Consider the following 16,416-nt stretch of genomic DNA (forward strand, 5'->3'; position numbering starts at 1 on the left):
TAAGAATCTCAGATGAGCTTTATATGATGGAATGTTTTGAAGTTACGAACTGTGACTGCACACGTCCACTATAGTGCAAGGATTAAGTGTCAACATGACACTGCTGTTTGGCTTAGGGCAGGGGTTAGCAACTTGCAGCCTATAGAACGGGTTTATGTAACTTGGCAAAAAACGCTATTGTTACAGAAGTTGGCATAACTGACCTTTACCACTTTTTGCATGATCATTTGCCATCTAGTGGCAAACTATCTAACTGCTACCTCAGAGATTTGGCTGCCAAATCAGGCCAAATCTCCTCCAGATTGAATCAGCACCCAAAGCTTTGCACAACCTAGTTTGAAGGGACCTGGCAATAAATCATGATGGGGGAGCAAACAAATGGCTTGGAAAAAAAGCTGGGTGTGGGGAGGGGCAGACATGGGAGTGAGAAGCTGCAGTGACAGAGACTCAGTGGGATGACATACAGGACTTGGCTGTTGGTATAAAAGAGCAGTGTTTGTTCAGGAATGATAGGGAAAAAGAAAGTGTCTTAGGTTGTATGTCAGGAATGGATCTCAAATTCACAACAAGTTGGGAATCAAACTGGCTGAATGCACCTGGGAAGAGAATAGTAAGAGAACAGGGATGATGTCACAGTAGGGGTTTCCTATAGGCTACTTTATCAGAAGACAGTGATGAGGCTTTTGATTACTAACTAAAACAAGCATCTGTACAACAGAGCCTGGTGGTAATTCAAGAATTTTACCCTAACACCTATTGGAAAAACAAAATGGTACGATACTTACAACCTATTCAGTTCTTGGATGTGGAAGGGATCTTTTGTTTCAGAAGGTAAAGAAAACTACTAGGGAGCAGCTACATGAGACTGGATTTTGACTAACAAGAAACTGGTTGAAAATTTAAATGTGGAAGATATTCTGGTTGAAAGTGATTATGAAAACTATGAGTTCACTATCCTCCATGTGACTTTGATCAGGCTGCTGTTGGAGTATTGCGTCCAGTACTGGGCACCGCACTTCAAAAGGGATGTGGCCAGCCTGGAGAGGGTTCAGAGGAGGGCCACCCGCTTGGCAAGAGGGCAGCAGGGCAGGCCCTACAAGGAGAGACTGAGGGACCTGAACCTGTTCAGCCTCAGCAAGAGGAGGCTGAGGGGGGACCTGGTGGCTGCCTACAAACTCGTTGGGGGAGATCATCAGCAAATTGATAGAGCCCTTTTCTCCCCAGCACCACCTGGGGTGACAAGGAACAATGGTAATAAGCTGATGGAGAACAGGTTTAGGTTAGAGATCAGAAGGCAATTTTTTACAGTTAGCGTGGCCACAATCTGGGACCAACTTCCCAGGGAAGTGGTCCTCGCCCCTACCTTGGGCAAATTCAAGAGGAGGTTGGATGATCACCTGTCTGGGGTCTTGTGAACCCAGCATTCATTCCTGCCTGTGGCAGGGGTCAGGCTAGATGATCTGTTCAGGTCCCTCCTGACCCTAGCTACTATGAAACTATGAAACTAAGAGGAAGATGCAAAGCAGCACAACAAATATTTCTAAAAAAGCAAACACTGACAAACTTGGGGAGACTATAGGTATGGTCTCTTAGGCAGATAATGTATGAGACAAAAGCCGTTCATCAACCCGTGGGTTGCAACCCGAAAGTAGGACACAAGAATATATGAAAGGGTCACAGACAAACTTTAGAAATAGATTCTCCTTTAAAAGGAGAAAAACGTTGGAAACCGTTGCTTTTCCCTTGCAGGCTGGCAGAGCACCAGCCTGCAATGGGCTGCTTGGGGCCCCCCATGCCTCCCCGCCGCCACGCCGGACATCCACCCTCTGCCCCACATGCTGGGGAGCTGGGGCCTAGTGACAATGGGTCAGGAGTGAGGGGCACGGAGCTGGGACTGGTCATTGATGTTTACAAATGGGTCCTGAGACAAACAAGGTTGAGAACCACTGAGATAAAGGATTGCCAGTGAGTTGGCAGTTGCTGAAAGAGACTAAAAAGAGAGACAATGGCTAACTGTTTCAAGGCTGAGGAAGGGTAGGAAGCATAAAGATGTGTACGGCCATATGAAGAATTGTTTAAGGACCTGAAAAACCGCATAGTACATATGTAACTGAAGACAGCACCAATACATAGCAATAAAATCAGGAAGGCTGAGGTCAAGTAGCATAAAGACAACAAGAAAAATGTATCTGTAGAACCTGAAAGTAAGACAATGATCAAGGACAGTACAGCTCTCGTGCTTGCTTACCAGAAAAGGAAAGCAAACAGCAGATAACGCAGAGAAAGCTGGAGCAGACTCTTGCTGCTATCCCTGTTCACAAAAAATGTATTCATGAAAAGTTATATAGTGTGCTTAATTTTAATAAGAGAAGGTGTGCAAAGACTAGAAGGGGAGGGGGAAGGGGAGAATCAGGCTAAAGAATATTTAGATAAGTTAAATGTATTCAAGTCAGTCAAATATATTCAAGTCAATAAACCTGATGAATTTCAGGAATATTTAAGGAATGTGCCAAAGCAAATATGGCTTGGTCATATTTAGCAAATTCCACAGCAGGAGTGTGTGAAAAACATGAATGCAAAGGTTACCAAGGATGCTTCCTTCATGCTTGCAAACCTCATTAAGTTTATTTCCCAATCATGGAGCACTGCATCATGGGACTTGTACTCTACAGAGCTAATGTCTCCCTTACCAAAGGTGAGCTGAAGTAACACAGCTCAGCCCTGAAGTGGTTGCCCCCAACCTGCCACTGTGTGGCTCTTCTCTGCTGCTGTGGGCCAGGTCAAATTTCTTAGAGGACTGGATCTGACCTCCAGCACTGGGTTGTCAAAGCCAGTTGTATGCCAATATCCCTGTCTGAACTGCATTTTCCATGCTACTATTCAGGCTCTCCTGGATTGAATGCCAGGGGATTTCATGAAGCTTCTTCCAAATCATGGTTTCTGTGACTGCTGTGATAGCTTTACTTATGCAACACAAGACGGATGCCAGATGGCTTGAGAAAAGCAAACATACTACCTATTTTTAAATAGGGGAAAAGAAGCAACAGGGTGACATAGACCAGACAAACTGATTATAACTCAAAGAATAATTTAATCATCATCATCTAATGGAAAACACCTAGGTGACAATGAGGTAATCAGAAAACCACCATGGATTTGTCAACTAGGATTATTTCATCTGGAGCAGATGGGGGATTCCATAACAGTCTTTAAATACCTGGAGGTTATAAAAAAGGATGAATATTTTGTGTGGCTGTAGGGGACAGAACAAGGAGCAATGGTCTAAAATTTAGGTTGGAAATTAGGAAGAACTTTCTTAATCAGCCAGTGGTTAAGCCTCGAAACAGACTACCCAGAGAGGTTGTGGAGTCTCCATCCTTATTACATTTTTAAGATCATGGTAGATAAACACTTGACTACAATAGTTTAGCTGGGGATGATCCTGTCTTTAGCAAGGGCTGGACTACGTCTCCCAAGGTCCCTTTCAGCCCTACTTTTTATGATTCTTTGAAAGACACAGATATGAAATGGTAAATTACTGGCTAATGGTCAGTAAGAAAAAAGCTCTAGTGGATCACAAAATAAATACAAGTCAACAATGTCACGTTACCAAAAAGGCAAATCTCACTGTGGTCTTAACAGCAGCATTGTAATGTTTGTTGGATATGGGAAGTAAGTACTCCCACTCCTCTTGGTACTGCTAGGTCTTAGCTGCTGTACAGTCTAGTTTTGGGGCCCACATTTTGAAAGATTAACTGGTATATACCCAGAGGAAAGCAACAAGAATGATAAGAGATTTAGAAAACAACCCAAAAAGAAATGTGAAAAACTTGGATTTCTTTTATTTTCAACTGTCTAAGCTAAAGGATATACTAGTACTCACATACGTAAAAGGTTGCCATAAGAAAGATGGTGGTTGGCTGTAGCATGAAAGATGCTAGTCTAGACGTTGCACAATCATTGTGATGTACCAGGACATTGTACTCATTACAAGAGTAATAAAGCTTACTCTGAAATATCATCAACTTATAGGCCATGGGCAGAATCAGCAGGCTAAGTTGTGTTCCTTGAGTTCAGCACATCACATTCAATGGCTTGCTTTGACTAGAATCAGTGAGAATTGTGGTTTCAATAGGAGTACAGTTGGCCACATATATTTGTCCTTATCTTCCTCCTGTGCTTAGGCCCTTCCCTTCATTTATTTTGGCTACTCTAAAGGCAGCTCAGAACTTGCTATGCTTAAATCATGTCTATCAAAAATTTACCCAGCATCCTCCTGAAACCTCCAATCAAGGAGGTACTATCACTTCCCTGGGCTGTCTATCCAGCTGTCTCACTGTCCAACTACTCCAGACGTTTTCTTAAGATTTAACTTCAAGGTCTAGTTTAAGGATAACTACCTGATGGGTTTGAAAGAGGATAGAGTTAGACTATTTTCAGTGGTGGCAGATAACAGAACAAGGAGCAATGGGCTCAAGTTGCAGCAAGGGAAATTTAGCTTAGCTATTAAAAAAAAAATCACTAGAAGGGTAGTAAAACACTGGAACAGGTTACCCAGAGAGGTGGTGGAAGCTCCATCCTTGGGTTTTTTAAGACCCAGCTAGACAACACTTTGGCTTGGATGTTCAAGTTGGGGATGGTCCTCCTTTGAGCAGGGGGTTGGACTAGATGACCTCCTGAGGTCTCTTCCAAACCTAATTTTGATTCTATGATTCTAAGGGTCTAAATCAATCGAGTCCCCTGCATTCCCAGAAAACAGTTTACTAAAAACTGGCTACTCCAACCCCTCACAGACAGTAGCCACAAAGCACATGGCAAAGCCTACACTGTTGTACACAAAAATGAATAGCAACAAAGGCACTGCTGGCAATTGCAGAGGCAGAAAATCGGTTGTATGTTCAGAGATCCCAGAAAGAAGACCATTATATCTCATGCTGGAGTGGAAGTTCAAATCTACCATATTCCTTGCAACCTTGACCAGGGGATGAGGGTGGTGGTAGGGGGTGGAATTCCTTTGTGGCCCTAAGTATGACAATCAGTCAGTTCTGAAGTGAAACAGGAAGGCCATGTAGCCATGGAGAGAGATATTTCTTAGTGTGGGCAGGAAAATGAGCACTCAATCAAAACACACAGCTGCAATCAATGTCCAATGCTTTTAAGTAGGGCAAAAATACCACCCCAGTATCTATAAAGCAGTGATAAGGAGGAAAAATTTCTTCTTGCTCCTTGCAGCTGACTAGCAAAAGTCTTGAAACCTGGAATGATTTCTTTACCTTTCTTGTTTTCTAATGTCAAATCTAAGAATATCTGAATTAAACAAACTAACATTGCGATTGTTTAGGTTTGACCTCCTGATGAATGCAACCCAATTTTACCCTAAGATTCCAAAATAGGTCATGTCTCTCATGCATCTTTCAAAGACATCCAAAGTCCTGAATCTATTCAAAGTCTTGAGTTGAATTCACATCTCCAAGTAAGCTGTTCCAATAGTTAAGCTCCCCACTTAAAACTGCAACTTGCTTCCAAATGGGATTTTGCCATGTTCAATTTTCAACCATAGGCTTTTGTAATGTTTTTATCTGACAAATTAAAGGACCACCTCTGTATTCTCCAGTAAGTTCTTACAGGCCATTGATCCTTAATAAGCTAAACAAACTGAAGCCTGTCTCTCCCTGTAACACGTTTTCTCATCCTCAAACCATTCTTGAAGTTATTCTCTGGATCCTAATTTTTCAACAACTTAAAACATTTTAACACTAAAGCTAGACTTAGTACTCTGTTAATGGTCATCTGTATACCATGTACAATGAAAAAATTAACATTAACTTCTGCAGGGTATTCCTCATCCAAGTACAGCATTAGCCCATTGCGCTATATAGCAAACCACTAGAATTTCATACGCCATTGGCTCTCTACAATAAATTGCAAATTCTTTTAAAAATCATAGCTTTTACAGATATAATCTCCATCTAGTGTGCAAGTACATTCTTTTGTTCCTAGATGTAAAACTGTGTACTTAGCTGTATCAAAATGCACATTTGACTACAGTAAGTTTCCCTAAGTAATCCAAGTTACTCACCTATCCTACTGAATTTTTACTGCAAACTTATTCTGAACATTAATCATTAATTTACATTTTTTAACCCAAGGTCTGTGGGTCAAGAACAGATCTTTGCATATCACTAGTTGATAATTCTGAATATAAATCTATAAAGTATAATTCTGAACAGACATCTATAACAGACTTCAGACAAAAGCAATAGTCTTCACCTGAGCCAAAATGGTACCAAACTGCTGACATGTAACATTAAAAAGGTGGTAAAGCAACTTTTAAACTAAAAATGGGTTAAAACTGACAGTGCAGAACAGCACGCAGTCCAGATTGACGCACCCTACAGTGGTGAAACCATAAAAAATAGGGATAAGAAACAGGGTGAAGACAAGCACAAGCAAATACCTTTAATGAGTAAAAGGTCACACAGAAGTAACCAACCAGGCAACAATAAAAAGTACACATGCTTTTATACTAATGCTAGAAGTCTAAGATCAAAGGTGAAGGAACTTGAATGCTCAGCAGTAAATAATGATACTGACATAATAGGTATCTGAAACATGGTGGAATGAGGAAAAAAAAAATCAATAGGATGCTGTAATATCAAAATACAAATTATACAGAAATCATAGAGTAGGTTGTACTGGTGGGGAAGTGGCACTCTACATTAAAGACTGCATCGAATCAAAGAGGTTACACTTTTCAACTGATAAAGAGAGGTACCATAGAATCTGTGTGGAGAGATATCCCAAGTATCAATAGAATAAAAAAGGTATGTCTAGGGAAATACTATCAATCGCCATATCAGGATGATAGCAGTGAGCCAGAAATGCTAAGGGTGTTGAGAGAGGCGGTGACAGCACAAAACACAGTAATAAAGGGGGACTTCAACTTTCCATAAGTAGACTGGGCCAATCTAAAATCAGGCTGGGATGCAGAGACCAAATTTCTTGATGTCATAAAAGACTGTTTCCTGGATCAGTCAGTTTTGAAACATGCAAGAGGAAAAAGCCCATTTTTGATATAGTCCTAAGTAGTGCACAGGACTTGGTGCAAAGGGTAAGCATTACTGAGCTGCTCAGCAATTGTGACCACAATGTTTAACATCTATGTAGCAGGGGAGACAAGAAAATCTACCACAGTAGGCCTTAACTTAAAAATGGGAGACGCTACACCAAAATGAGGAAATGAGTTAGAAGTTAAAAGGGGCCCCTAAAGAGATGAAGAACTTGCAGGCAGAACTTGCAAGGAATTGCTTAAGAACACCATACTGCAGGCACAAGGCCAATGCATACTGCAAATCAAAAAAAAAAAAAAAAAATGGAGAGACGACCCAAAGAAAGCCAGCACAGTTTAATAGCACAACTGCAGAGCTAATATGCAGAAAAAGGGCTTATTTCAAAAACTCAGTCAAATCCTAATGGAGAAAATAAAAAAAAGCATAAAGACTGGCAAGGAAAATGTACAACTGAAATAAGACAAGAACGAATTTGAGAAGAAACTTGCTAGAGACACAAAAGGTAACAGTAAAAATTGCTCTAAGTACATTAGAAGCCAAAGCCCTGCCAGGCAGTTATTTGGGTCTTTGTAAAAGGAGCACTAAAGGATGACAGGGCCACTGCCAAGAAACTAAATGCATTCTTTGCACCTATGTTCACTGCGGAAGACTTTAGGGAAATTCTGTCACCATATCCATTCCGCTCTAGGAGTGGTTGACCCATACTGAGGTTTCAATACATGAGGCTGTAGAGGAAATTGATAAACTAAACAGAAGCAAATCACACCAGGACCTGATGGCATTCACCCTAGGGTTCTTAAGGAGCTCAGATCAGAAATTACTGAACTCCTAACTACAGCATGCAACCTGTCACAGACTCAGTACCAGAAGACTGGAGGGTTGCCAATGTGACTCCCATATTTAAAAAAAGGTTTCAGTGGGGATGCAGGGAACTACAGGCCAGTGAATCTAACTTCTGGTTCCTGGAAAATCGGTAGAAAGAGATTCACAGAAGCTAGGGAAAAAAAAATGGTTCAGCACATAGATGAACATGACTTTCTGGGGAGGAATTAACATAGCTTTGTCAGAAGGAAATCATGCCTTACCAACCTAGAGTTTTGTGAATCTGTCAATAAGTAGGCAGATCAGGGCAATCTTGTTGACACGGTATATTTGGACTTCCAAAAAGCTTTTAGCAAGGTCCCCCATCAGAGGGTCTTAATGAAATTATGTAGTCTTGGGATTACAGGGAAACATCCACTTGTGAACTAGAAATTGGCAACTAAATGGCAAATGTAATTCAATGCAGATAACTGTAAAGTGATGCACACGGGAAAAAATAACCCAAACTATACCTACACCATGATGGGCTCTACATTAGCTGTTACCACAACAGGAGTCATAGTGTACAGTTCTCTAAAAACATCAGCTCAGTGCTAAGCAGCCACCAAAAAGGCAAACAAAATGTTAGGGATTATTAAGAAGGGAACTGTACACAGAACAGAAAGTATCATCATGCTCTCTTCATAACTCCATGGTGCATCCACACCTTGAATACTGTGTCAGTTCTGGTCCTCACATCTCAAAAAAGGTGTAGAACTAGAAAAGGTCCAGAGAAGGGTAACAAGGATGATTAGTGGTATGGAGGGGCTACCATATGAGGAGAGACTAAATCTATTTAGTTTAGAAAGAGGCTAGACCTATTCAGTTTAGAAAAGAGAGGTTTGAAGGGGGACACAATAAGGGTTTACAAATATTAAATGGCGAAGAGAAAGTAAATAGGGATTTATTGTTCAGTCTCTCACACAATACTAAATACTACTATGACTAGGGATCATAAAGTGAAACTAGTAGGTAGTAAGTTTAAAACTAACAAAAAGTTCTTTTCCACACAGTGTGTAATTAAACTGTGAAACACACTGTCACCAGATGGAAACTGACAGTTTAGCCAGATTCAGAAGGGGACTGGACAAATTCTTAGAGGAAAGCGGCATCAGTAGCTACTGAGCATGGGAGTTAGGGGTACAGTTTCCAAACCAGAACTTCCTAGACTTTAACTGCTGGAGGCTGCAAGTGAGAGGAACAGTGGGAAAAAAATTACCCTGGTCATACCCAATTCAGTCTCCTTTTCAACATCCACTCTCTGCCACTGTGCGACACAGGATACTGAGCAAGATACACCTATGGTCTGGCCCAGTAAATGACAATTCTTATGATCTTATATTTTCATATCAAACGGACAATGCACAATCCTTATAAGTCGCATTAATTTTAAAGAGTGCTAGTTTGTTAATACAGTGTTAATAGTTTGTTAATATAGTGTTAACAACAAACTAACCAGGAAATCAAAATGAGCAGTTAAATTCCTATAATCAACAAGTAACTAATCAACTTGCACAAAGGTCAGACTACCATTTTGATCCTTTCTGTTCTATTCATGAAACAAGATTGTTTGAGTCTGTATCCAAGTTATTGCATAGGTACAATTAACACGATCATCTATGAACAACGTCTCAGCCATGATTGTCATCTGAATCAAATACACTAAAAGAAAAGGGAAGGGAATAGAATCCAAAGAGGAATCACATTGGGAAAGAGTAGCCCAGGACATCTAGTAGCAGATGATACCTGCAAAAGAGCAGATGTAAAAATACAGTCTTTTATTATAGTTTTAAGACTAATTACTGTACATTTAACAGAACCATACACAAAGACAGCCCAAAGGGTAGAACCAAGGAGAACTGAAGTCAGCTGTGGTCTGAGCTACTAAATCCTCATGGGTGAAAGACCCATGATAACACCTGACACTTTGTATGGTACATGCCTTTGATGACTAGGTATATTTCATTAAAAAGAATGCAAGCAAGTACAAGAGAGAAAGAGTGCGCACACACATGCGCAAGAGAGAGAGTGCAACATGAAGGGTTTGATCTTGATGACACTGCTCAATTAATAGTTCCTTTGGAGTTAATGGGAGTTTTGCCTATGAAAGTACAGCCAGATCCTGTTGCTGTACCTTCTTGTGGCAGCTGAGTATTTACAGCATATTTAATTATCGTCTCTGCTTCAGACATTTTCCACTCCTGCTTTCCCACAGTCCAACTCTCTGGTAATTTATTAGTTTAATAGTCACTACTAGACTTTAATTGTACCCTTTTTTAATTTTTTTGTTAAAAATGTCATAAAGACACAATGAATACAAGTACTGCAGTTACATCAATACAAAAAAGCAATACAAATTAAGCATCTGAATACAAAAATACATTGCAATACATGAACACCACAATGTAACCTATCACACTAAGTCAGAATTGTGTATGTGTGAAAAATTAAATAAAAACTTTTTTGTATTAGAGAACTTAGGTATTCTCTACTTTAACAGTAATGTTCTTCTAGTTATTGACTTCACAATTTCTTCTATTTACAGTATAGAATAAAATACTTTTAAAGATATGACATTTTAACTCCGCAATAAGTGATATAGATATCTTTTACACTAAGAATATTGACTGCATGAATAAAAACAATGTCTTACATCCACTGCTCTGAAAAGGAGGATCAACATGTTCCTCTTACATCATCTATGTATATTTCAGTTAGTAGGTTTGGCTTGGTAAGTCAGACAATCCTCGTCTTAAATAGTGTCTCTCACAGTAATGTACATCATATTGCTTGAACCTATACAATCATACAAAAGTGGCAATCATTATATCTAAATGTTGATTATGAAAGAGACAACTTACACATATACAAGGTCTTCGGAGTTGAATTCTTAATGACTTATTTACAATGAAAGTGCTTTTATCAGGTCTAACATGATACATGTCTTTTTCTACATGTCAATTAATCTCCCTGAAATTGGAAAAGTATAATATAGAAAATACCACAGCTTTGCAAACACTATAGCATACTGTATAACCGCATGTGGTTCTGAGATTAGCAGCTGAAAAGTGTTGATAATTATAATTTAAAAATAAATAAAGCATAGAGGTAAACCAGTTACAAAATAGCAGAAAACTGCAATATTCACAACAGTAAAAAGACTGAACTCAGTTGCTAACAAAATGGTGAAGCAGTTGGATCAAAGGTCTTGAAAACATCTTTCAGGGATTTATCATCCGATTCCCCATTTGGATCATTATCCTGCATTTGATTAACCTGTCCAGGCTGTCTAACTTGCCTTGGATCACTGTACTGCGGTCTGATCAATCCTGACAATGCTTGGATGGGAAGATTATGCACTGCTGGTGCAGTGCTTGAATGCTTAGCCTGAGATTTACTGATGCTATTTGCTTTATCTGAACTGGCCTCTGCTGATGCTTCGGTAGTTTTTTCCACATTTGAGGCAGCCTTCTGTGGCAATGTATCTTCTGAGAGACTAGGCTCATTTTTTACAGTGTTTTTCAGAATACTTTTTTTCTGGTTCTCTCCATTCTCTCCTGAATTACTTGGAGCAGTGTCTATTGATGAACTGTGGTCTCTTGGATCATATAAACTAATACCACTAAGTATGGAGCCTGGAGTTCCCAGTCTAACACCAGTTGATGATAGCTTGGGTGCATATGGAGGCAGAATGTCTGGGTCAGGTTTACATGTCACAGCTTCTGAGGACTGTGATGAACCAATACCAGATCTGGCTAAACGAGGGTCAAATTTTGGAGGATGAGAATCCTTTGCGATTCCATGGTGAGTGTCTGTACCAGACAGTCTATGGAGTCTGGGATCAACATTTTTTTGTAAGCGGGGATCTCCCAGTTTGCTTGAACTACTGGCATGCGACTCTGCAGATTGGTCCAAAAAGCCACTTCTGCTTGTTATGCTATTTTTCACTTTTGCTGCTAGTCTTGGGTCAGCTGGCATTGCATTTGGATGCGGATCATTTTTCAAATTCCGTAATTTATTAAGCCTCTGGTCAGCTATAAGTGGAGGAAGAGGTAAATTAATTGAAGAGACTGGGTCAGGTTTAGGTAAGGGTATTGGAAGTAGGTCTTCAGGAGCCCATACAATATGCTTAGCAAAGTTTGGTTTTATCAGGATAATATCCATTTTAATGTGGCTGAACTGTCTAAGCTGAGATCTTGGATCCCTTAATGTTACACCAGGTAAAGGTTCCAAAGGAATCAGAAAAGCTCGCTCTCTCAATTCTCTTTCCGTATCCTCTTCATCATCATCCATTCCTTTTTGTTTGACTTTAACTCCGGAATGTGTATGATGTAAATCTAACTTTGCACCTGCAACAGAAGAACTTGTGTGTCCACTTTCATTAATCCTCAACATTCTAGGATCCCGTGCAAGTCTTGGGTCTAATGACGCCGATTCGGAAGGTTTTCTAGTATTTGATCTTGGAGTTGACCTCAACCTTGGGTCAACAGCCTGATTTCCTATGGCCTTTTCTTTAGCAAGCCGTGGGTCAGTAGGAACACTGAGCATATGCTGATCTGTGGAATGTTGTTGCCGATTCCTAAAATTCTCACTTTGTTTCTTTAAGGTTTTTAATATTGATTTAACACTGCTTCCCTCTTCCTCTTCACTACTGGAATACCAGTTTACGTTATCATCTAAAAGAAAATAAAAAGTTATTTTAAAAACATGATCACTAGAGGTTCAACAGACAATGCTTTGCATTTCTTGAAAAAAAAAGTAAAATTTCTCAATAATAACTTGCATTTCTCCAATATTAAGACTTGAAAAAGGGAGAACAGCATCTTTAAACGATGATTATAGACATGCACTTAGACAAGAGAATAGAACAAACAACTACTTTTACCTGTTAGTAACAAAAATGTAATGAGCATATTTTTAAGCACATAAATCCTGGTGGAAGATATCTTTACTGTTGGTTGAAAGAGAAGACAACTGTTTCTCCTATTTTTAAATACAGTGTTGTTGTAGCCCTGATGGTCCAAGAAATGGAGTCATAAGATCAAAGGAAAGCAGGATTGGAAGGAACTTCATAAGGTCATCTAGTCCAGAGGTTCCCAACCACTGGGCCATGGCCCCGTTACCAGGGCACGTGGCGGGTTGGCTACCAGGTCATGGCATGAGTTCCCTGATCAGACCCCATTTGTCTGCCCGGGTGAGTCGCTTCCAGGGTTACAGCTGAGCTTCTGGGATTAAAGCTGGGCCAGCCCTGGGAGGGAAGCAGCCGGCTCTATGCGCCCCATCTCACTCCCATTGGGCCACGGTTTATAAAAGGTTGGGAACCACTGATCTAGTCCAGCTTCTGCTCAGGGCAAGATCATCCCTGACTAAACCATCCCAGCCAAGTATCTGTCTAACCTGCTTTTGAAAGTTCCCAGGGATAGAAAATCCTTAGGTAGCCTGTTCCAGTGCTTGACTGTCTTAAAAAAAATCAGAAAGTTCTTCCTAGTATCCCATCTAAACTCCTCTTACTGCAGATTGAAGCCAGTGCTCCTACTCACTCCTGTCCCCTACAGCCACAGATAAAAGCCCATTTCTATCCTTTCTATAATCTCCTCTCAGCCTTCTCTTCTTCAGACTCAATAGCCCTACTTCTTACAGTCTTTTCATGCAAGTCTTGCCTCCCAAGCTCCAATCATTTTTGCTGTCTTGCATTGGCTGGAATCTTTCCGAGTGTCCACATCCATCTTGAAGTGTGGCACCCAAAACTGGACACAACACTCCAAGTGAGGCCCCAACAGTTCTGAATATAGTGGAAAAACACTTCTCTTGATTTGCAAGTGACAATCCTGATAATACAACCCAGGATGCTGTTGCCTCATTTTGCAACAAGAAAACACATTTGGCTCATATTCAATTTATAGCAACTGTAACCGCCAGGTCTTTCTCTGCAATACTGGAGTCTAGCCAGTCATTGTCCAGTCTGCATTTCTGCATGTATTTATTCTGTCCCAAGTACACCACTCTGCACTTGTCTTTGGGGAATTTCATTTAACCTGTGCCAGAGCATTTCTCTATTCTACTCAGGTCACTCTGGAACTTCGCCCTACTCTCTGGAGTATCTATCTAGAACATCAACCAACTTGGTGTTGTTTGCAGATTTGGAAAGTGTACTCAATCCCATCATCTAAATCATTAACAAAGTTATCACACAATAGCAGGCCCAGGACAAACCCATGAGGAACACCCCTTAATATCGCATTAAGCAATTGATATTAAGGTGGGGATTTAACTATAGAGCACCAGACCAGGAGGATGTGGTGGATGGGGATTTTTTCAAACAGCTAGTGCAAGTTTCCAATCCCAGGCCCTGGTTCTCATGGGAGACTTCAGTCACCCTGACATCTGCTTGGAGGGCAATACAGCAGTGCACAGGCAATCCAGGAAGTTTTTGGAGAGTGTTGGGGACAACTGCCTGGTGCAAGTGCTGGAGTGGCCAACTGAGGCCATGCTTTTCTTGACTTGCTGCTTACAAACAGGGAAGAATTAATGGGGAATGTAGTACTGGATGGAAACCTGGGCAGCAGCGACCATAAGATGATTGAGTTCAGGATCCTGAAGAAGCAAAGGAAGGAGACCAGTGGCTTAAGGACCATGGACTTCTGAAAAGCAGTCTCTGACTTGCTCGGGGAACTCATGGGCAGGATCCCCTAAGAGGCCAGTCTGAGGAGGAGAGGAATCCAGGAGAGTTGGCAAAGAAGTCTTACCGAGTGCAGGAACAAGCCATCCTGATGTATAGGAAGGTCCTAGATGACTGGAAAAGGGCAAATATAGTGCCAATATTTAAGAAAGGGAACTAGGTGGATTCAGGGAACTACACACCAGTCACACTCATCTCAGTCCTTGGAAAAATCATATAACAGGTCCTCAATGAATCCATTTCTAAGCACTTGGAGGAGAAGGTAATTAGTCAGCATGGCTTCACCAAGGGCAAGTCATGCTTGACCAACCTGACTGCCTTCTATGAGATGACTGGCTCTGTGGATATGGGGAGACTAGTGGATATGACTTCAGCAAGGGTTTTGATATGGCCTTCCACAACATTCTTGCAGGCAAGCTAAGAAAGTATGGGTTGGATGAATGGGCTGTAATCTGGATAGAAAACTGGCTGGAGAGAGTAGTAGTCAATGGATCAATATCTAATTGGCAGCCAGTATCACCAAGTAGAGTGTCCCAGGATTCAGTCTTGGGGCAGGTTTTGTACAATGTCTTCATCAATGACCTGGAGGATAGGATGGAGTTCACCCTCAGCAAGCTTGCTGATGACCCCAAGCTGAGTGGGGAGTAGTAGATATGCAGGAGGGTAGGGCTAGGATTCAGAAAGACCTTGACAAATTGCAATATTGGACCAAAAGATATCTCATGAAATTCAGTAAGGACAAGTGCAAAGTCCTGCACTTACGATGGAACAATCCCATGCACCAGTACAGGCTGGGGGCTGAATGGTTGGGCAGCAGCTCTGCAGAAAAGAACTTGGGGGTTACTGTGGACAATAAGCTGAATATTGAGCCAGCAGTGTGTCCTTGTCAAGAAGGTTAACAGCATACTGGACTGCATTGGTAGGTGTTTTGCCAGCAGGTCAAGGAAAGTGATTACTGCCCTCTGTTCAGCACTGGTGAGGCCACATATGGAGTACTGTGTTCAGTTTTGGGCCCTTCACTACAGAAAGGATGTGAGCAAATTGAAGAGTCCAGTGGAGGGCAACAAAAATGGTTAAGGGCCTAGGACACATGACTTCTGAGGAGAGGCTGAGGGAACTGCAAAAGAGACGACTGAGAGCAGACTTAATAGCAGCCTTCAACTACATGAAGGCTGGTTCCAAAGAGGATGGAGCTAGACTGTTCTCAGCGATGGCAGATGACAACAAGGAGCAATGGTCTCAAGTTGCAGCAAGAGAAGTTTAGGTTAGATATTAGGAAAAACTCTCTCACAAGGAGGGTACTAAAACCCTGGAACAGGTTACCCAGAGAGGTTGTGGACTCTCCATCCTTGGAGGTTTTTAAGACCCGGGTAGACAAAGCCTTGACTGGGATGATCTAATTGGGGATGGTCCTGCTTTGATTCAGAGGTTGGATTAGATGACTTCCTGAAGGTCCCTTGCAACCCTGATTTTCTATGATTCTATAATTGATGACTACTCATTTAATATGACAACCCAATCAGTTATGAATCCACCTTACACTGCTTTCATCTAGTCTGTATTTCCTTTGCTTCTTAATGAGAATATTGTGAGAGAGGGTCCAGCCCCATTTCTCTGATACTATAACTTGAAAGCATCTAGCTTCTTTACGTAATCCCTAACCTGATCTGCTATTAGTCTAGGCCAGTGTTTCTCAAATCAGGGTGCTGGCAGACCCTGGAGTGCTGCCAGATCCTTTGAAGGGTGCTGCAAGGTGGGAAGAGATAAGTGAAGTATTAGAAGATAAGCTAGGCAGACAAACCAGGC

General features: G+C 41.2%; 1 protein-coding gene across 1 annotated transcript in view; it reads right to left on the bottom strand.

The window, feature by feature from the left end:
- Positions 1-10,185: 10,185 nt before the first annotated feature.
- Positions 10,186-16,416, bottom strand: part of ZC3H6 (zinc finger CCCH-type containing 6) — a 46,331-nt gene continuing 40,100 nt past the window's right edge. Inside the window, exon 12 of the mRNA XM_019544091.1 lies at positions 10,186-12,607. Within this exon, the coding sequence (XP_019399636.1) occupies positions 11,106-12,607 (1,502 nt within the window). The 3' untranslated portion in view covers positions 10,186-11,105. The remainder of the gene's footprint in view (positions 12,608-16,416) is intronic.

Source organism: Crocodylus porosus, unplaced genomic scaffold (genome assembly GCF_001723895.1).
Source record: "Crocodylus porosus isolate Cpor-Errol unplaced genomic scaffold, CroPor_comp1, whole genome shotgun sequence".
NCBI lineage: Eukaryota > Metazoa > Chordata > Crocodylia > Crocodylidae > Crocodylus > Crocodylus porosus.